Raw genomic sequence first — 22,339 nt, 5'->3', positions numbered from 1 at the left:
GGAGGCGCACCCGTGGACCAGCCCCAGCCGGCAATGCAGGCTGTAGATCCAGTTGCGGGTGATCTCATCATTGCTCGACGAGTGCCTCCAAGCAGGCGATAGTCCCATTGGATATGTGGGCATTTAGAGTTAGCTCCTGCACCGGCCTTAAGTCCGTGATGCTCCAGCTCGCGTGTGCCATGTAACAGGGCCCTGCACAGAGACCCAGTCACGGCAGTGGATGACCTTGCTTCGTGGTTTGGTTAAACACCGACCTTAATCCCGAAGATGGAGGGGATCTCGGATTGTTCTCTTCGCATTCTTCGCATTGTGTATGGTCTCGCATATTGAGGCGCTAGCGGGGTCCGGCTGCAGGCCCGATTGAGGCGGCGAATGGAAGTACATGGCAACTGTTCTAGTTTGGACAAGCTGGATTCATAAGCAGTCGGAGCAACTCTCTCCTTGCTTTGTAGATTGATATGTGAGCATAACACCGTCAACGTTGTCAACGAGGCTGGAACTGCTGATCTCGATGCTGGTGTTCCTGCCTTAGTTGCTGATGCCAAGATGGCTAGAGTCATTCCGCCGGTGAGCAGGCATTATCACCGGCTCGCTGGTGCATGGGGATCCACGAAGCGCAAGACCGTACAACGGCAACATAAAGATATCCAAAGCACTTGGAAACGTCTGCAAATCGTAGCTCCTTACCTTACCATCAAGTTGAAGAATACCAATGGCATGGATGAAGCCATTTCTGCTGAATGACCGGCTATAACGGGGCCATCGCTCTCACTGGTATCGTCTAGACCTTTAGAGGCTCCGTTGCAAGAACTGCAAGTCGACTTGCCGACTCAATGACACCTCATTCGGCTTCGCTTGGGAGGGTTGCAGCGCGTAGTGGTGCGAAGGACTGGGAAACGCAGTGGGGTTGCTACGGCAGTCTGCAGGGCACCCCGCCTGTGACCGACCGCCTGGCTTTCGGCTCGGCACCGGAAAATTGCTGTGCCGGTGAATTTTCACCACCACCGCGGCCCGGAGCAGCGCGACCGAGGGCAGCTAGGCGATGGTACGATAATTCTAGTCTCGACAAGGGTATCTCGATATTTGCCTGGTGCTTCCCAACAGCCGATTGGCATGCTCTCGCCGCACCACGACGCCCACGCCCGAACGATTGATCGCATCCCTCCGAGATGAGTCGATAGACCAACCGAATCGGTCATGGACATTGTCGAGCTCGCGCAATGTCTGCACCCCCACCAGTCCCCTCCAAGGCCGCTCTCCATGCGCTGCGAGGCCTTCTCTTTGGGACGTCATGCTCGCTCGTCTTGGTGGCAGAGGAGCGGCGCCAACGCATAAAGATTGCTCGGTCCGCCGTCGAGAATGGGCGGAAATTGAAGTCCTTGAAACGCTATAGCACCAATGGTCGAGCCACGATCGAGGCATTGCAGGAGGAAGTCCGAACCGACCCAGACTTCTCGGGCTGGTCAAGAAGGTCGAAGAGCCGATCTTCCGCCGAGCTCTACGAAGCTTCACAGGGGCTTGGGCCCGACCCCCGACGGCCAACACGCCCGAAAGAAAAGAAGGAGCAGAAAGAATCCGACGCAACGGCGACGGCGTCCCGCTCATCAGTGGAGCCCCGACATCAAAGACCTGCTGCCGCTGCCAGGAAGTCTCAATTTCAGCCTGTCCAGCCCATTGCGCCAACGAGAAGGCTTGCCCACACGCTCGATGAGTTCCTGAGAGATAATCCTCACCTAGGGAATGTGGACGGTCCCCGCTATGCGCCGTCAGATCCAAATCAGTATGCGCCGACTGCGGCCGTAGACCTGGTGCGTCGAGCACAAGTCTCGGTCGCCGACTCTCGGGAACCCCCCGACTGGCTCATAAAGTTGTCGTCGTTGTTGTGTATCGCGTGCCAGCAGGAAGGCCACTACACGGACGCCGGGGAGATTCTGCGGATCATTGTCAACCATGGACCGATCAGTCTGGGCGACTACTTGGCGCACCGGCCAATAGAGCTCATGGAGGCCCTCATACTGAAAAAATGTACTGGGGAAACTGCGCGGACGGATCACATCAGACAGATCAGGAGGCTGTACTTGGCCGACATTGCCGATATCGATCAGGCCCCCTCCCGTGTGCGCCAGCAGTACATCGCAATTGGTAAGAATGTGATTTCAAGGGCTCTGGAACTGCAGCGCAGCACCCTCATTACGGAGGTCTTTGGCAGAGTCAAGTACATTGCAAGAGCCCAGCTCTCTGACACGACCTGGTTCATCTGCCAGCTGGCCAAACACAACGAATACACGCTGGCCATCGACACGTTCGTCTCGTCGTACCAGAGCCTGAGACCGAGCTTCCAGACCAGGGAAATGTGCGACCTCGCGGTTGACTGTGTAACTAAGTCGCACAACTACGCCGCACTTGAGGTTCTGGATACCCTATGCCGCTTCAGCCAGCGCGACGGCTGGCCAGTTGAAAGCACATGGGTCGAGTCCTTGCTGTGGCAGCAGTGGGAGCGCTCACGCGGCTACATGGGCACGCTGGAACTTATCAATCATGTGCTGGATAATAACTTCTACGGCATCGAACATACCTACGCCATCCGGCACACGATAGTGCGGATCCGACTTGAGGCAAACGACTTGGCACTGGCAAGGCGAGACTTTGAGAGCTTTTGCATCGAATACCCCAACGCGTGGAAAGACATGGAGCTTCGCGGTGCGTTTGCGAAGCAGAAGGCGAGCAAGGGACTCTGGGACGCAGTCCGCGCCGACTTCAATTCTCTCAAGCAGCTACAGCCGTTTCCCGAGGAGCAGCGAGTGAAGTTCAATGCCGTCTTCGTCAGCATCCTCGAAACCTACTCAAAGAGCCACACCTGGGGAGAGACGGAGACGTTCCTGGAGACATACATCCAGGAGCTTGGCGTAACTCCTGACCGCTACCTGGTCCGCTTCATCGCCGACAGGCACGGCAAATGCCACGATATCAAGGCGATGGTCCGGTGGCTGAGGTTCTGCAGAGGCGCAGGGTACCAGACCGACCCGCTCTTTTGGCACGCCGTCTTCAAGAGCTGCAAGCGCGACTGGACGTACAGCGACGAGCATATGAGGGAGCTGTATCTCGAGCTCTCCCGAAGCGGGGTTTCCAAGGAGGAGTTCGCCGTTGTCGAAAAGGTGTACAAGCAGCTGTCCAGCGTCCCCTTGCCCGTCGTGACCAAACGCGTCCGGTTGAACGCCCACCGCTTCAGTCCCGCGGACGAGCGCAAGACGTACGAGCGCATGCTCCTGGAGGCCCAGCATGAGAACTGGGGTGTGGTGAACTCAATCTACAACCGCGCGGTGCACAACAACATGGGGTTCTCGAGCCGATGCCTGCGCCTGGCCGTACAAGCCAGCATCAGCAGCAACGGCATAGCCTGCCCGAGAGCCAAGACCCTGCTGTATAAGGCCCAGTCGGATGGGCACGACATCAGCAACGCCGTCATCCCCATGGTCTTTGCCAAGCTCGACCAGATCGAGAAATATCACCAGGCGCAGGGCAACAAGGGCGGCCGCGGTTGGCCGTTCCACGAAATCAAGACCGTCCTGTTCGGCCTGCAGAGCGACGGCATTCACATCGCAGACAGCGTCTTTGACCGCGCTGCGCGGGTGTGTCTGACTGTGCGAAACTACCGCGAGGCCATCACCATCTGTGTCACCGCCGCCAACACCAACGGGCACGGCGACCTGTGCTACAGCCTCTCCAACTTCAAGAACCTCCTCCACGCCTACACGGCGCGCCACGAGTACGACAAGCTGCGCTGGGTCATCTCCCAGCTGGCGGAGCGCCAGTACCGCTTCACGCGCGCCTGCCGCCAGTCTCTCAACTGGGCCATCCGCTACCTCCGCGTCGCCTCCCAATCCGAAAAGGCCGAGGAGCTCATCCAATCCGACCTGGCGACGCTCGACTTTGTCAAGACGGCGCGGGATGCCCTCGGAAAGGAGCACCACACCTCCAAGGCCGACGCACAGGAGGAGATGATTGACGCCGCAACGGGACGCGAGCGCACAGCCGAGGCGCTGAACATGGCCAAGGCAAAGCGTGCGGCCACGTTCTTGACCGGCGTCGCTGCCCAGCAGGACGCCGCCGCCGCAGAACTTGCCGCCAGGTGGGAGAGGGAGAGCGCCGAGGCCTACTCGGACAGCGATTACGATGAGCCAGGCTGGGGCGCCGAGCACGCGGAGAGGCCGCGCTCAGCCGACGGGGCGTATTACTAGCGCGTCACTCAGGAGGCATGCACGAACTGCCGCACTTAGACAAGAATACCATGATGAGGCGGGACTATGCATGAATGTTGTAGTGTACAAATATGTGTACATTTAAATGTAAAGCGTAAATCTAGACATATAGACCGTAAGGTGCCAATTATAAGGGCATATTTCAGTTTACATGCTGCAGCTCGCGAGTGAATTTTGACGATTCGAGTCACACAACGCACACTTCCATCATTTGATTCAAGCCAAATTGGTATTTGCTCAGAGAAGGGGGGATCTACGCGCCCGATGAAAAGCCTCGTAGGAAGAATAAACAAGCCCGCAGGCCGCACGCGAGCCTTTGGAGAAGCATCTCAACAAGTATGGTACACGTAGCCAACGATCCCAGCCCACAGGGCCCTCAGCCTTCTCCATTCTGGTCCTCCTCAGGAGGGCCTTCGCCGGCACACCCTGCAAAATGTCAACTTGCGCACTTGCCTGGCGTCCTTGCTTGTCCTTGGCCAGGACACACTTTCTAGCCTCTTGTCCGCATGGCAAAGTCTTCTCTCTCACTTTCTCTGTCTCTAGCTACTCTCGGCAATTCTTCTCGATTTCCCCGTTCCGTGTGAACTGTGTGATAATAACGCCTCGGCCACCGAACTCGCCCGTCCTTGGATAAAAGCAAGATAGAAACAGTCATCACCAATCATAGCCGAACATGCAGATGGTTAACGGGCGTGATCGCCTACGATTCGTCGTCCGACCTTGCCGTACCGCCCGTTTTTACGGATGGTGATATGCTGATGGCAATCTTCTTTGGCGCTGCCGGATTTGTCCGGTCCGCGAAGCTCTTCTTCTTCCTGACGATGCCCGACGTCATGGAAGCGTTCGAGCCCGCGGAGCTGCTGTTCCTCCGCTTGTTCTGCATCATCTTGCCGAGCTCGTCGTCGTCGTCCTCTTCACGGCGCCGCTTTTCCGACAGTCGTTCTGGTGGCGCCACCGACGACGACTCAGTGCTCGTATCGGAAGTGCCGTCTGCTCCCTCTTGCTTTTCACCCGATGTTGGCAAGACCTCGGGGTCCGTATTTTCCGCGTTCTCGTCCGCCTCGTCGTCTGAGGGGTAGTCCACCAGTGGTTTTGATGAAGTCGTCGACCCGTCAAACCCATTTGTCGCATTCATCTTGTCGAACGCCTGAGCCTCGGGGTTCTCTTCGTCGTCGGACGTGTTGAAGTACTCGTCTTGCTCGCTGTCCACGTGGAGCTGTTCCGCCAGTCTTGTGTGTGGGTTGCCCATCCTCTTTGTGTGGTCCTCTTCTGACTCGTTGTAGAGGTCGAGAGTGAAGCCTTGCGTTTGGTCGAAGTTAGCGACCATTGACTTGAAGGTGTCCTCGTAGCTGAGCGCGACCAGTCGTTCTCGGTAGTTGTGGACCAGGAATTTGCAGTAGTCCTTCTTATTATCCTGTGCGTTGATGTAGACAAAGAACTCCAGGCAAGCTGAGCTGAGCAGGTTGTCTCGAGGCATCGACTTGGACACCAGGTCGAGGAGCGGCAGCAAGATCCCGTGGTCCATAATGTGCTTGTCCCAGAAAGAGTCCTGCAAGTTTGCCAAAGTGCGGAAAAAGCGAACGGCAACTGTGAGTGGTGGTTAGCAGAGGCCTCATGATGCTTGCGGTTGAGCTTACCCAGTTTCAGATACTTCTCCGGGCACGCCAGCAGCTGAGCCACTCGACGAAGCACGTCATGCTCGAGAATGAACTGCTTCGCGCGATGCCCGTGCTGCCTGATGAAGAAGCACAAAATTTCAATCAGATACGTGAATATAGAGGCCTGCTGAAGCGGGAAGGTCATGTCCTTGCGCTCCTTCAAGTCGAAGAGTGGCTTGAACAGACGCGGCGCCGAGTTGATGTAGAAGGTGTTAACGTATACATCTTGCTGCACGTCAATGTGGCGCCGGGAGTTGAATTCCGCACTAGCCTTGGGGGCGATGACAGGCTCTGGTGGAGGGGGGTGTTGGCTCAGTACCACGTCGAGGAGAACCTTCACCGCGTCTGAGATTTGTGACTTTACACCGAGGTCGCACTCCACCAAAAGGAGATCGATGAGGGAATCGGTAAGTGGCACCGTGCGTTCCGTGATTTGTCGGTAGATTGTGTGGCGGATCAGCTGGGGATCGTGGTCGATCAGAGCCACGAGGACGTCGGTTGCTCCCACGCGGACGCCCACGTCGTTGTGACGCAGGCCAAAGTTGATGACCTGCAGGAGTCCGTGGTGGAGGAAGTTGGCAAATAGCGTCTGGCGCGCCGGCGGCTGAAGGTTCTTCGCAATGGCGCAGCACTGCTGTATGAAGAGAACGGCGTCCTTCTTCTTCTTCTGGTCCGGCTGGGTCGGCTTGAAGATGCTGAAGAGCTCGCTGAGGAACCCGGAATTGCCCTGCAGGTGCTGGACGATGTCGACCTGGTTAAAGAAGATCAACGAATTCAGGACGGAGAACGTCGGGTCGTCCAAGATGCGAGCGAGCACGACGTCCTTCAGGTACTGAAGCCGATATGTCTGGTGGATCTTCTTGCGGATGTTGTCGTCTTCGATAGGGACCACCTCCTTGTATCGCCCCTGGTTACCCAGCCAGTGTCGGTGATTCGCCTTGTGGCTCGGGAAGTCGGGGTCGTATTCGAGAGCGCCGACCACTCCGATGACGAAAGCGTCCGATACCGCCGCTTCGATGATGGCAGTGTCGTTCAGCAGGATGATGTTCTTCATAATGTTGCATAGCCGGTGCAAGTCGGGGAGGCTCTCGAGATCTTCGGCCATCTCGACCAAAGGGAGCAGACGGGCAATGTAGTCACCCGGAGGCGTCAGGCATTTGACCAAGGCGTCTCGCCCGCTGGCCGTTTGGCTCATGATGCGCATGCTGGCCTCAATCTCTGGCAGGTTTCCAATCTCTGCCGCAGGGAGACTGATGGTGCTTGGCAGCTCCATGGCGAGGTCGTCGGAGAGACTGTCGTCCGCTGCGACCAGCCCGCCCTGGAAGGTCTGCTGTACGCTGTTGACGAATTTCCTACAAGAGACAATCGTTAGCGACAAGGTCGCGCTTGAGAGGCGAGACAACTCCGTACCAAATCAAGGCACACCCTTCAGCCTCCTGGAAAGACAAGGCCATGTCAATGCCGTTGCTGGGTTCCGTCCAGACGATTAGGGTCTCTATTTCTTCAGTCAGTCGATATGCGCCGAACGAAGCATCAACGTGCAGCTTGCCTTGCTGTTTTTGGAAGCCGTCTTCCTTGCAAATCTTGGTCTCTAATAGCAGCCGGTCGGGGTGGTCTTCCGATTCGACAATGACCCGGGGGTCGCGAGGTTGGCCATCTTCCGTCTGGTGGCACGCGATCGGGTTAGCATCTGATCCGACGACAAAAAGCAGCCCAACCGTGACGACGCGTGACAATCGAGAAGGCGCGCAACATGACGTACCTGCATAAAAGCAGCGGTGCAGAAGCCGGTGCCTCGGTCGAACCAGTCATTGTTGCGCAGCTCGTAGACCTTGACGCGTTTCTTGTCCGTCGCATGATGAGGCACGGGTTGTGCCATCATCAATGGTTCGGTGCCCCCCTCGGTGCTGAGACGGGGGTAGCTGAGGATATCGGGGGCGAGGTCGAGATGTTGTTGAAGGGACAGCTCAGCGTCGGTCTGGCTAAGGATGGTGAGCGCCACTTTCCCGTCGGTCGGTCGCGCCTGGAATGGGGCGCGGCTCGCAGCAGTCGAGAGATCGGTCGGGCACGAGACTCAAGACGGTGGAAGTCGTCGTCGTCGATGCGGTCGTCGATGGTTTGTGGCAACGTGAAGTGCCGGGTGACGTAGGGACGAAGTGATCAGGGAGCCATCAAAATGGGAGGGGGCGGTCGGGTCGCGCGATTGGCGGGCGCCGGGACTTGAGCGACGCAAGGCAACGTAGGGTGAGCGAAGGATGGGTGCTGACGCGACTGCGATAACGGAGTCGGGAGCAGCAATGGCAGGCGGCGCGAGTCCGAGATGAAGACCGGCGATGCGAGAATCCGGGGCGGATCGTCGGGGGCGACGCGGCGCAATTTTTTGTCGGGTTGCGTGGGACGGGGTTGATGATGAGATGGAGAGAACTTTGAGGCTGTATCCGGTCGGTCGGACAGGAAAGGCGAGGACTGGACTGGGAGGGACTGGGACTGGGACGGGGTGCTAGGCAGTGTGTGCTGGGCTGGGACGGAATGTACGCTGCGCTGCTGCCCGCTGTCCGCCGTCCGCTGGCACTGTGGGCGGCGGTGGGCGGTGGGCCGCAAGGGTCGGCGGGCAGGAGGCGAACACTGCATCATTCCCTGGCAGTTCGCGCCGGTCGCCCAGTGCCAGCTGCCCGCACCACACTTTGCCCCCAACCCGACACTGCATCGGGACTGGAACCTTGCCCTCCCACGGGCCAGTGTCTCCTCTCCTCGTGCTGTTTCCTGCCCAGCGGTATGTGACCCGCACTACCTAACTAAAGTGGATACCAAGTGTCCGGTGCACGGGCCAGTTCCGGTCTTTGGGGGCTTGCGTCAACCTGCGGCTGCTCGTCTAATTGCCTCTTTTCGGTAGGCGCTCGTCTGCGGTTTTGCCGCCAAGTGGGAACGCGGGTGACTAAGCATCAGGCATCAAGTGCCAGGATGACCTCGCTGCTCGTCTCTCTGTGCGACTTCAGGCTCCAGGAGTTCGAGGCACGGAACCGTCGAGTTAGACGTCGAGGACCCTGCAGGCGCGCCCAACCGGCCGGCTTTGCTCCCCCATCCCGTTCAAAGCCGTCACATTGTTGGGCGCGTCTTAAGCTTAAGTTCGGCCGCGAAGCACAGCACGCGCAGCGCCTCTGGTCTTCATAACTGCCCTGCCCAGCTATCCATGGTATCTCTGTGGGACCGAGGAGAACCTGGCAACACAAGGTTGTTGATCTACTGCACACTTGAACGCAACTCCCGTCAGCTTCCCCGCACTTGATCCTGCTGTTGATCAACGCCGAGCGATTCCAGCTGTCTGGAATGGCTGTTTATCTGCCACCAGCTCCTGGCGGCATTCCTCGCTTTTTTGAGCTGATGTCCATCTGAAGTTGGCCCGCTGCCAAGTCTGCAAATGCATGTGGGCTCCAGGGTGAGACCGTCCCAGACATTGACTTTGAGGGATCAGTCACAAACGGCCACCTGCAAAACACCATCAAAGAGCTGTTGGGTCCCTGGCGAGTGGCTAGCTGTGGTCGATAGTCAGACATTGCGATGGTCCGTTCCACCATGCCACCTCGTCTTGAATGATTTCGCGGCTTCTCTGCTCTCAATACAATCAGTCTCGTCTCCAGCCAAAGCATTCCATTCATCCGTGAAAACAACCGCGCAGTCCCGGGCAGCTGCAGCAAGAGAACTCCAGAGTCAGCTGTGCCCCACGTCTCAAAATGGCTCCCAAACGGATCAGCAGCTCCAGCTTGGTTGCTTCCGTGCAGATCATCACGGGAGCTCGAGCCACCCAGCTGGGGCCAGCGAAAGCAGGGCTCTCCTCTCGCCTGGAACGCAAAATTCAAACATGCAGGGATCCAGTGCTGTCAGATTGCCATCTCCACGATATCACATTTCCAATTCCCGCTCTTTCACGGCTTTCACCGCCAAGCACGACCCAGGAGCAATGACACGGGTGTCCGTTCTCTTTTGCTGTCGAACTCTGTTCAGGATAAGGCTCTTCCAATATTAGTCGAATCGAGGTGGCATAGCCCGAATCGATTGGAAAACTTCTGTGCGTCAGCTACGACAGTCACCCAAAAGAAGCAGCAAATCCTTCATGTTCACCAGACAACCCGCAGGAGCTGCTGCATGGACTTGTCAACAGACGCACGCACTGGCGATGTCCTGAAGAAATCGATATCCAAGTGTCAACAGCAGGTGCAGGCGTATTTGCCTGCGTTTGCCCGCATCTTGACGGCAAAACGCATCAACCCCCCCACGGATATGCAACCGTGCCTTATCGTCGAGTTTGGATACAGAGGCCAGCAAAACATGTGACGGTCCACCGGAGACCTGCAGCTGCAGTTGGGACGTTTGCTGTCGCTCGAGCACGACTTTCCCAATCGTGCTGACGATGATGGTCAGCGCGGGCCGAATCATAACCACCGCCGCTGCTATTTCCGTGGACCTAGACCTGCGAGCTGCGAGCCTGCATACTCGGTCGATAGACGGAGCCGCGCCAGATACGAGACGAAACTTGCGCTTCTTTGTGTAGAGCAACGGGAGAACGCAGTCGAGTGGGGTCCACCATTCCTATCGCCGTCAAGCCTCGTCCATCAACACACGCATGGCGATGGCCGAAAAAAGGGTGCGTTCTCAGCGGTTATCGGGGCCGGGGTGGCTGAGCTGATCACCCATCTGTCGTCGTCATAAACTGTGCAGAAATGGCGCGGTGACCTCAACGAGACAAAGGAAACTGGGACGGTTCGGGCTATTTGAACGGCAAGCTGCAGTTTCACGATTTAAGCTATTCCGATATTCCCGGATCGGCGGCGTCTCTTGGCCACGGCGCATATGCGAGCTTCACGCCGGTTACTTGCCCGACGTTGTCACCTCTCGAATCACGCCGCCGGACGTACGCTCAATTGCCGTCATGCGAGTGCCCGCGGCGGCGACACCAGAAGAGAGTCCTGCAATACCCGCCTGCGCGATAAGACAATGAGGATTCTGCCTGCGCCTGTGCCGGCGACAGGAGCCCGTCTTTCATCTCTGCATCAATCTCGAGACGCATTGGCGCAGCAGCAGTGAGATTTGACCGTCACGTCGCGACAGGGTCATATGCGGATTGACCATGGAAATATTCCCACTCTGGCGCCGAGCCAAGGGGCATCATTGGGGCCCTAGGCAGGGGATAGCGAGCCCGTAGCGAACCCGGGCGGGCCGGAATCTGCTGGCGACGCCGCGACGGAGAGAATATCAATTGGGGCGAAAACAGGGGTCCTTGATACGTCCGCGGACGGCGCCTCAGCCCAACAATCTCGACGGTGCAGAACAAACAAGTTTTTCTAGGGCCCTCGGAGGGCGAATGAGATCAAGTTCAATGGGGACGTCTCAACTCAGCATCTTATCTCTGTGGCTTTCCGGTGCCTGGGAGCGCAGCCAAGCAGCTTGAGAGATGCTCATCCATTCATGCCCCATGTTGTCTGGCGAGTGGCCAATATGCATGCATGTCAGACTGCGATATTGCCCAGTTTTCCCGCCCAAGACCAGGCAGGCCGAAAAGATGCGATACGGCCGGTCTGTGTCGCAGAAGCATCTCATCTGATTTCTCTGCCGCATGCATGAGGATAAGAAGGACGGGCGGGACGATTGACATATGGACATGTTTTACTTGTGCGTTGCTGCCGTGCGGCGGCCGCGACATACATGATATCCCACGGGTACGCGAAGCATGGCGAGGGTGGGATGGGACGGAACATTGTTCGAATGGCAGGGTCGCATCATGGCGTAGTTATTGATAGAGCACCACCACCCATGCGTTGATCGGGACGGTCCAATCTAGGCTTGGACTGGCCGATAAAGAGACACGCCCCCTCCTCCTGCTCCCTGAGACTTTGGTTCAGCTGGTGCGTGGCAGCGTGTCGCCAGCCCGCCCGGCATGACGGCAAGCTCTTCCATCCCAGGCCTAGTCTCGCCGTTCGCCTTTTGGGAGTCTTTGTGGTGGCAGCCATTCAAGACATACATGTGGTTTATACGATATCTTGTGCCTCTTGAGGCAAGCCACAGGCAAGCGCTGCCGATGCCCAGCCTCGCGATGGCCGGAATCGCGAGAGGACGAGGCTGAATGGCGACAACCTCGACGTTGAACGTCTGGCAGGGGCGTCTGACACACATGAGGAGGTGTCGTAGGTAGACGCCATCTCACCGGCACAGGGGCTCCAGAGATAAGAGAGAAAAAGCAAAGACTGATCTGGCGTCGGCGATGCAACGTATGCTGCACGGTGAGGTTATTCCACTCAAACGGCGCCATGACAGCAACGCGGACTATTGCTCAGCTCGAGGCTTCGGAGAGGAAGCCGGGCCTCTCGAAAACAATATTCGCAGGGCCAGGTTGCCGGGGGTCGAGATACCACCAGGTGGTTGCCCAATTCGACTCGGCCAGCGCCTGTGCTATGCTGCTTTTTCACCATTCAGGTGGAGGAAACCCCCCGTCCAGTTCTGTTTTGGGTCCAGCAGACTGGGTCAACATGCAAGTCGGTGCATCGGAGCACAGGAGAGCAGGCAGACGGGCTTTTTGAGGCGGTCGGGGATTAAAAGGTAGGTGTGCAAGCCGGCGGCAGCGAATTTGCCGTATGCCCATGTCGACTTGCGCGAGATAGGGCAATCGGACTTTCGAAATGAAGGGCACAAATTGAAGTCTGAAGAATATTGGCACATCCCGGTCGGGTATGATGAGATGGGAGTTGGGGGCGTCTGGACATGCAATACGGATGACAGCATCGAGCGCGAGAAGAGTTTGGACCGTCACGCTTGGCGCCAGGAACCGGCGTCCAGGCATTGGATTCAGATCTCAGCGCGATGGAAAGGTTGTTGTCAGACACGAGCCGGGCTGACCTGTGTGCACAGTGGCTGTCATTCTCACTCGGCAAGGTTGTGCCTTGCTTGAGGAGACGCCTCGAGACGATATCTGGAGTGTCTAACAAGCAATAAGCTTACCTGGCCTGGGGCATGGCGGGTTGAAGCTGACAACGCAGGGGTCCTCTGTGCAATGCTCATGTCGATTGAGTGTGTAAGTGGAGATGGAAGAGTTGCAAGAGGCTTACTCGAGGGTGCGTACAGATAACAACTGCAGCCGGTTCCCACCACATGGAGAGATGCAAGATTGCAATTCGATAATTCCTGCCTCCTGCCATTTCGAACCCGTCCTGGCCCCGGCAGCGTGGCAGGAAATGGCTACCCGTCATCCGACCGTCAACCTTGTTTTCGCGGACGCGAGCTCCCTCCCCCCAAGGCTCAAGCTCAACCTCTCGTCTACGGATACCTCCACCAAACAAAGGTCTCTCCACCAGACCACACCTTATTGCGACCAGGCGGGTACTGTACTGCAGAATCCACTTGTACTGGCAAGCTTCCAACAGGGGCACAATCTGACATACATGATATCCTCCCTCACTCCCTGCGCGGCCAAAACATCTGCCACGATGTCGACTGCCAGAGAAAAAGCAAGGAACGGCCGCCGCTGGCAGTGTGCGTCTCTGGCAAACCCTGTGAGGGGTGGGGGTTTCCCTGATCCTCCGGCATGGCCCCGAGGCTCGCCAGACGACGTCGTTATCGTTGAGCGTTTACCCTTGCTTACCTCTTTTGGCCGAGCCAGCCTGGAGGACAAAAGAAGCCAAACGTCAACGACGGGCTCAGCGGGCCACTGGCATCGCCATCGTCGATATTCGGCCTGGTGAAACAAGAGCGACGCGTGGTTGATGTAATGAGACCAGATGCCGAGTGGCGCACCACACTGCCAGCGAGACGAAGTTGGAGTGCGTAAAACAACGGCAGCAGCGTGATCCCCGCCAGTTGCCACGGCTGGGTTTGGAAACAAAAAGCCCGTTTGACAAGACGGAGAAGCTGATGTGCTGGTCTTTACTCGACCAAGCCTAGCCTGCGGCGACAAACTGCGGGAGAGGAGACCTTTCAGCGCCGTTTACCTTTCTTAGTGGTGGGGAGGGGCACATTGCATTGGCACACACCATCAGCAATTCGCCAATTCATCATCATCGGCGGGCATCGTCCAGCAGTAGCGATTGACTCCCCTGAAGCGAGCCAGCCCGGCACACTTTTTAGCTTCAGTTTGGGTTCAAGGCCCCTGTCCTGTGCGGCTGGCTCTCCCCCTTCTCGACCCTGCACTTCCGCCCCGTCAGGTACTCCAGTGGGTTCGTTCTGTTCTGTTCTGGACTGGGCCTGGGGGTAAGGATTTCCCCAAGACCCCCAGCTTCCCGCCATCAAACCTTGCCGAACAGCATCAACAACAGCAGCAGCCAAAGGAAGCCAGCAGCCAGCAGCTGTTCAGACCTCGTCCTGCGTGGACCTGAGGAAAAGAGGCCCGCGCGAGTCTCCGTGATGATATGGACTGGACCTAATCTGGTACTGGGTACCTGGGCGCTGGCTAGCGGCTTGTCTTCCTCCCCGACGCTATCGAATCTGGGCCAAAGGCTTCCATTTCTCTTGCACCCGCGACCACAACGGCTCGAGCTGTCGCCGGCGCATCCCTGCCGCCAGGTACCGCTACCTGCTCTGAATACGAGGCCCGTTTGATCTCTGATCATCCCAAGCAGAGAGGCACAGTTGGGAGAGAGCCGTTTGTCGAGCCGCCGCAATTGTGATTTGCTGGGCGGGTTCCAGACGGAGGCCGTGAATTCCATCCGGGGGCGTCAGTCAGTTATCTCGATCAATCACCACCACTCTCTCAGTCTGACAAGACCATCGACGCCTGGTCGTGCCGTCGCTCTTCGTCGCCCGCCTTCGGTACCGTCCGCCAGCCATGAGCTAGTGGCTCTGCCTCCCGTGGATCTCACTCGCGCCGCGACCGACCTGCGCCGGCCCCATTGCGAGTCGTCGTCGTTGTCCTCATCGTCGGTCCCCATCAAAGGCAGCTTCCAGGCCTGACCGTGCGATCCAGGGGTGTCGACAGATGAGCGGACCACGTTCATGACGGCGGCCCAGCGGCACCAACTTGACACTACCACACGCTGCTTCCGAGCCCAAGGAACGGGACTGGCGGCTTCGCCATGAGAGGGACTCCAGAGAGTACTCTGAAGGGGCGCTCCTCCTCGACTTCCAGGTTGGTTCGGTCCGCCAAGAAAAGTTTGTACCCTGGGGGCCCTGTCGGGAGCCAGAAGCCACAAGCTGCAGAGAAAACGAGCGAGCAGCACGTCGACCTCCATGCACCACCCATCTGCACCTAACGAAGGCATCCCATCCTGTCCTATCCTCGACCTGCACTACTGCGACTACACCCCCATGCCCATGCCACTCCTCCCATGTCCAATCCCAAGACCAAAGACACACACCATGCACACTGCCACGCCTTAAAGGAACCAGGGCTCCCGAACCCAGCTTCTGTTCTGGGCAAACTCCCTCTCATCCATCGACCCTCTTTCTCTCTTATTAGTTGTTCCATTCCCTCTATCCACCAGGCCCTACCTAAGGCTGGAATAATTATATTGATTGTGTCCCTCCCCATCCTGTCCCACGTGTAGGCCACTCTCCAGTTCTCTCGCTTCAACCTACCGACGACCAGTCCGTCCACCTGCCAGAAAGGCACGAGCCATCGTCCGTAACAACGGCTGATGAGCGAACGGACGACCGACGCCAAGACGACAAATCTTTTGAATCCCAAGAGAGGGCTTTTGGAGCTGGGACTGCGTCTGTGGTACGGTTACCATCCGAGTTTCACCTGTACCGCCTGAGCATAGCCAAAACCGTCTGTCCGGGCCCGACTTATACGACGTCCCGTCCTGGAGGACGACTGTGCGCCTCCAGCGTTGCTTAACTATCACCTCAATTCCATCCAACCGGGTCTGCTTTTTTCGCAAACAGGTTATCATTCTTGGAATAATACCGTCTCATTCAACTCAACATGTCCGTCTTCTCTCTCATCAAGAGGTCGCGGCAGCAGGCCAAGGAGCACAGCCAGAAGCAAGCCGACAAGGCCAAGGAGCCCCCCAAGCAGCCGTACCGCCATGTGCCAACCCACGCCGCCGTTGACGCCCTTTCCGGGGCGCCGTCCAGCTGGAAGGCTGAAGATCGACCCAGAATTGCCGAGCAGAATCGCAGGAGGAGTGCAATGGCCATGAGCGGCTTGACCAACAACAGGATGCCTGGACCCAGCCTGCCTCGTGTTGGAAGCAGCCTCTCTCACGTCACGTATCCCTCGGCCCACGCCAACCCGGCAGGAAACATGCCCAGGGCCTACAGCTACAGCGGCGTGCCTGGCCCGATGCCTTGGGAGCAGCGAACCCTCAAGAACGCCTCCGTCTACTCCGTCCCCGACACCGCCCGCATCTCACTCAAGGGCAAGGAGGTGGATAGGTCATATGAGTCCGGCCGGAACAGCCCGACGTCGATCAAGGGTGAGTTCGGGGAGCGCAGTCGGTGAGATGATTTACTGACAAAGTCAGCCGGATCCCCCGTGGGCAGCTCCAGCCAGTCGACCTCCTCCCAGGAAGACCTTGAGATGAAGCCGTCAAGACACATGTCCATGCCGCCTCTTCCCACCGGCGCCGAAGGGCCTCGAAACCCTGCCATCTCCATCCACGCTCATCGCCTTCACCCCAGCTCCCGTCGGGCTTCAGATGCGTCAGAAAAGGGCGACACCTCACCCAAAAGCCTCCAGCCCCAGTCATCGCCAACTGACAAGACGCGGCCGCCGCCGTCGATGAGAGGCTTCAACGCCATCCCGGCCATGCCCTCCCTTCCGCCGATGCAGTTTCAGCCTCCCGCCCAACCGGTCACGTCTTCGTCAGCGTCAACCCGCTCATCGACCCACGGATCCTTGTCCTCGTTCAACTTCAACATTAGCAACGTGCCCTTCTCCGCGCCCATGTCCGGCAGGTCGTCCGCAGCCACCACGCCGGCCGCCTGCGTGACCCCCGAACCCGTTTACGAGTCTGTCGAAGAGGAAGAGGAGAGCTCGTCATACACCTACGCCCCGGCGACGACGGCCGCCCCTTCCGCTATGAAGCAGAAGGACCGCCGGAACGCGTCAAAGTCAAAGGTCACCCGCTTCACCGAGCTGGAGACGATCGACTCACACACCGAGCAGCCGCCGCGCGGCAGCATCCCCAGCGTCCCGTACGAGGAATCCCGCCAGGCGACGCCTCCCTACGTCTCCAACGACGCCATCAACAAGGCCATCGCCGTCGAGATGGTGACAGCCGCCCCGGCCGAGGTCGTCTCCGCGCCAAAGTCGGGCAAGCGGCTGTCCAAGCAGCCCGGCTCGAAGCTGACCAAGAAAAACCGCTGGTCAACAAAGAGCTCGCCCGTTGCGGTTTAAACCCCCTGCTTCTCCATAGACGGCGTTATTAAGAGTAATGTTTTATATCAATCTGGCGCATGCCGCCGGCCACACACCATGCAACACTTGGGACGGGAAAAGAAAGAAAAACACGGACAACGTATTGTTGTCACGATTCAAATCGCAGTTGCTGGCGCTGGACTTCAGCAACACTCACAACAGGACTGGACATTTATTCAGGATCGAGGCTCTAGGATTCTTTTATTTCGCATAACGATTGATGACAGATTTCTCTCATACCGACTGGGAAACTTATAGACAAACTTATTTCATTATCTTCACTTTACTGTGTCAGATGGAGGAGGAGGAGGATGCCACATGGAAGAATATCCTTGGAACGGGCTTGTAACCTACCTACCTCTATTTAAGCTACGTCTGGTCTGATGTTGGCATGACGCAAAATGTTCAGACGGTAAACGGACTGAGAGGAAGCAAAAAAAAAAAAAAAAAAAAAAAAAAAAAAAAAAAAAAAAAAAAAAAAACNAAAAAAAAAAAAAAAAAAAAAAAAAAAAAAAAAAAAAAAAAAAGAAAAAAACACACTCACAAAACGTCATGCCTCCCCAACGCTCTCTTGCTCCAGTGACGTATTTTCTGGCACAACACACGGTACGAGTCTCACTGCTTTCTCGGCGGTGTGATATGCGAGACAAGGTGTAAGACAATACTTGGGAGGACGGCTGATGTGCCCCATACCCCTCTCCGAAGGAACAGGAGGTCTCAGGCACGCACATACAACACGCCAGTCAAGTTTTAGCCTCCCGGACGCCGAAAAATACGATATCTTTAGGTGGTTCTCCCCTGACGCCACACGGGAAAGTCTGGTTTATAGGGCGTTTGTCTTGCTTTAGTCCCCCGCCCTATTAGTTGGTGTTTTGTGTGAACAGACGACGAGCTTATAATTAGGTCCGGCGGCATCCAGGAACGGGGGCGGCCTCCCCCCTCTTCGGTTTTGACGGCGCTCTTAGACACGCCGGTAGGTGCATTGCGATCTTCACGACTATCGGGTCGCCGGCGGTACTTGTCAAAATGTCGACATTTAGACTGTCCCGGCCCCGCGGTCGTGTCCTGGTTTGAAAGAGGTTGGGATCGTCAGGGACCAAGAAGCCTGGATCTTGGGTCTTTTTCCCTCGTCTTCAGCGGGCCAAGATCTGGGCAGGCCAGCGTAGACCAGAGGAAACTATTGAAGCGGGCCGTTTTTGGGGGGTGCGGTGTGGGCGGCGGACAGCTCAGCTCTTATCGAGAGCCTGCATGAAGCCTAGGACGAATCGAGTCGGAGCGAGTATTTAGACATGGCTGACGGACACACCTCGCCCGTGCCTCTTCTTAGATAGACGTGCGATATCGTCTTGGTTCGGCGACATCCGCCTCCCTCGTTCGGTTTGCTGCTTTCCTTGTAAGAGATATTCGTCTGGGCGTCGTTTTCTTTGTGTTCCGTGCCAGTCTTGTCAGTGAACAGTATTGACCGAGCATGCATGCAGGGCCATTGGAATATTGGGTGATGGCGGAGGATTGTGCAGCGCGTGGCATATGCAGTACCACCTGGCGCGCGCCCAATCTCTGTGTCTCTGCATTCCCTATCTGCTGCGGTTCACCTGATTGAGCCCATCTCATTGGCTCCGGGGCCGGTCTGCTGCAGGTTCTCGGACGTTATATTGAGATGATGGGCTCCAGCTGGATGTTGGCAGTGCTCGGCGTTCCCTCTGCAGTTGAGTAGCCATGCCGTCGGTTCGAGGCCCGAGGGAGACATCGTTCTGGACCGTCGATAATCTGGTCGTCCTCTTGGCTAAGTCCGAAAACCTCTTTCTGGGGATGGGAGATGGCTTGCGCAGCAATTTCCACCAGACACGCAATAAGGATTGTTTGGTGGCTTGAAGACGGAAAGAAGGGAAAGCTCGTGCGTTTATCAGGGCTGAGAGAAAGCATCCTTTGGGCTTGGACGTCCGCTTGGTGGCTTCGGGACCCGGCTGCGATTGGACCAGGTTCGATAGTGAGAGAAGGGTCACGTTCTGGCTGGATCAGAACGGCACATTGTGTTGTATTGGTGACTTTCGCCAGCATAGCAGTCTCGCGCAAATTGGCGCCGTGAATCCATCGCGATATGCTTAGGCTTGGTATCCCTTTAAGTGCGGAAAATGGCTCAAAGTCAGCTGCAGGGGTGTGTGACCAATAGTCTAATTTGATTTATGATTAACTCCATATGAGGTATATAGGTAATAGGGGCACTAGGCCCTCTCTACTACTAGAAAAATCTAAATAGTAATACTAATATTTAGGCCTCCTTATTATACTACTTCACCTAGTAGTTACCTATATAGTATAAAAGTATATTATACTTAATATAGTTTTAGTATATATAATACTACTTATTACCCCTATTTCTATTAAATAACCTTAAAACTATCCTTTTAAAGTACTTTATATAAGTATAGTAGTATTACTACTTTTTATAATATCTAAGTTTATATAAGATCTCCTCTATAGTTTAGATAGTTAAAAAGTAATACTCTCTAACGCTCTATAGCTTAAACTTTACTATAAGTTACTTATAGAGATTATAGTAGAACTTACTAGAAGGCTTCTTATATAAAGGATTTAAAGCCTTATAGATTAAATATATATTAGTGAGGGTAACCTCTATAGAGATAAAAATTAGTATATAAAGTACCTTAAAGACCTCTTAATATACCTAATAAGAAGTTAAAAGTAATAGGTTACTAGCTATTATAGTAGCTATAATAAGTAGTAAGACTTATTAAGTTAGTTTAGTATTAGTTATTAATATTAATACTATTTATATAGTAGTTATACCTATTAATTAAAATAAGTAAGGGTAGTTTATAGTAAAAGACTATAGTAAGCTTCTTATACTTACCTTAAGACTTTAAAGCTCCCTAACTTAAAATAAGTATTATTATAATTTTAAACAGTATATAGGTAGTTTTTACTAATATTAATATAGTTATAAGATATTTTTATATTTATATAGTAATAACCTCTTAGCTATTAAATATATTACTAATTAAAAAGAATATTATATTATCCTTAAAAGTAAATTAATAGAGTTTATTATTTAGTATTAAGTAGGTAAAAAGTAAGCCTTAAGGTATATAGTCCCCCTTCTTATTAGTAGTTTATAGTTAAGTAAGTAGCTTCTATATCTTTAAGTTTAAGTAAGTAATACTAATAGCTACTACTAATAGCTCTAAGTAGTATAAATAGTAAATAAAGTTAATAGTAGTAAATAAATTATTAATAAATATATAGAAATAAGTAATTAATCTATAAGGTAAGGTAGTAATTAGGGTAAGTAGCTATTATAATAAAGTAATAATAATAACTTAGGTAGGTACTAACTAGTATAACACTTAAAGGTTATTAAGGACCTTTTTATTAGTAGTAATAATAGCTTTTTTAACTACCTCTATAGTAGCTTAAACCTAAGCCTTTAGTAGTAGTAATAAGGTAATACTAATAAGTCCTTTTTTAGTATTAGCAGTAGTAAAAGTAATATTAGTAGTAGTAGCTTTACTATAGGGGATCTAAGTAAAAAAATAGCTACCTTAAGTAATAACCTATAACTTAAAGCTAATTTTAATAAGTTTTTTAGGTATCTTAATAATATTATATAAGTAACCTTAGTAGTAGATTATATATTTATTAATAGAGATAGCTAAGCTTAAATTCTATAGCGAAATTAATATCTTTTAGATTAAAGCTAACTAAAGCTTAATCTTTTACTATATACCTTATAGTAGTATTAATACCTCTAGGTCTTATAGTTAAAAATTCTAATAAATTATATAAAAGTAGTCTCTTATAAAGTAAGTATTAATATTATAAATAGGCTACTAGGTATTAGTTAATTAGTAATAGTTAACTTTAAACTTAAAGTAAATTATTATATAAATTAAAGTAATAAAAAAGATATAAACCTCAGTAAAGCTAATAATAAAGTTATTATTAAACTATAAAGCCTTCTACTTTAAGCCTTAATAAGAGCTACTATTACTAACTTAACACTACTAGAGGTATAAATTAATCTATTCAGCCTACTTAGCTACCTCTTTAAGAGGTAAGAAGTATAAGAAGATCTTAAAGGTAGTCTTACTAAGTAAGAGAGAAAGTATAAATATATAGTTAATAAGGTATAATTTCAAAAAGGCTAAATAGTAATACTCTTTAAGGATATTACTACTTAGCTAGTCTTTTAGGAAATATTATAATATAGGTATAAAGCTAAAAAAGTTATAATTTTTAGTACTTTATAAGGCCTATAAGGAGGAGAAGTTATCTAATAATATATTTTATAATAAAGCTAGCCTTAAGCTAAATTTAGCCTTAAGTATAAAAAAAATAGAGAAAAAAGCAGAAAATTTATATACCTTTATCCTTATTAGATATATTATTAGTAATTAAGTTAGCCTTATTACTTATAAGGTTATTATTAATATTATTAAAAAGTAATATAAATAGGTTAAAAATTATATTATAGAGGGGTATAATTAGAAAGTTAAATTAACCTAAGCTATACTAAGTTAAAAAATCTATAACTAGCTAAAAACGTACTAAGTAGAATCCTTAGCCTCTAATTAGTTAGAAGTAATAAGGGTAAGTTAAAAAAGACTAATATAGTTAATTAATAAGATCGTAGCCTAAACTATAAAATATTTTATTTTTACTTCTATAGTTAATTAAAAATTAAACACTAATTAGTAACTAAAATAGAACCTAGAAAAATAATTACTATAATAATCTATATAAGAATATCTCTTTTTTTTTATTAGCTACGTTATAGCTAATTTATACTAAAGTTTTAGAAAATATAGTAGTATTTTAGGCCCCTATCGATAACTAATTATACCGATCTTAGCACAGTTTTAAGCTATTTTCCGCACTTAAAGGGATAGGTTTAGAGACAGAAGTAGCGGATTGCGTTGTTAGCTTCTGCGCCGCATATGAGACCGATTGAACCCTGAAGGGGCATGTGCTGCGATATCAAGACTGTTTCCTGCCCCCATGCTGTCAGCGTTCCGTCGCTTGTGGTCGCTCATTGACCTGGGTGCTGGACCCGGGACTCG

At 53.0% G+C, this 22,339-nt stretch overlaps 3 protein-coding genes across 3 annotated transcripts; 2 read left to right on the top strand and 1 right to left on the bottom strand.

Moving 5' to 3' along the window:
* Window positions 1–1,220: 1,220 nt before the first annotated feature.
* On the top strand, window positions 1,221–4,238 carry GCG54_00001930 (uncharacterized protein; the record flags this gene model as incomplete). The annotated part of the gene is made up of 1 exon (XM_045402031.1): window positions 1,221–4,238. One exon carries the CDS (start codon window positions 1,221–1,223, stop codon window positions 4,236–4,238), a length of 3,018 nt encoding a protein of 1,005 aa, XP_045270760.1.
* A 721-nt stretch (window positions 4,239–4,959) lies between these two features.
* Window positions 4,960–7,796, bottom strand: GCG54_00001929 (uncharacterized protein; the record flags this gene model as incomplete). Its single annotated transcript, XM_045402030.1, has 4 exons — window positions 4,960–5,846; window positions 5,897–7,269; window positions 7,328–7,581; window positions 7,680–7,796. The coding sequence occupies 4 exons, from the start codon at window positions 7,794–7,796 to the stop codon at window positions 4,960–4,962; spliced, it is 2,631 nt and encodes an 876-aa protein (XP_045270759.1).
* An 8,028-nt stretch (window positions 7,797–15,824) lies between these two features.
* Window positions 15,825–17,240, top strand: GCG54_00001928 (uncharacterized protein; the record flags this gene model as incomplete). The annotated part of the gene is made up of 2 exons (XM_045402029.1): window positions 15,825–16,317; window positions 16,366–17,240. The coding sequence occupies 2 exons, from the start codon at window positions 15,825–15,827 to the stop codon at window positions 17,238–17,240; spliced, it is 1,368 nt and encodes a 455-aa protein (XP_045270758.1).
* Between the last annotated feature and the right edge of the window lie 5,099 nt (window positions 17,241–22,339).

Source organism: Colletotrichum gloeosporioides, assembly GCF_011800055.1.
Source record: "Colletotrichum gloeosporioides strain Lc1 chromosome Unknown consensus_7, whole genome shotgun sequence".
NCBI lineage: Eukaryota > Fungi > Ascomycota > Sordariomycetes > Glomerellales > Glomerellaceae > Colletotrichum > Colletotrichum gloeosporioides.
This window is presented reverse-complemented; position numbering and strand designations above follow the sequence as displayed.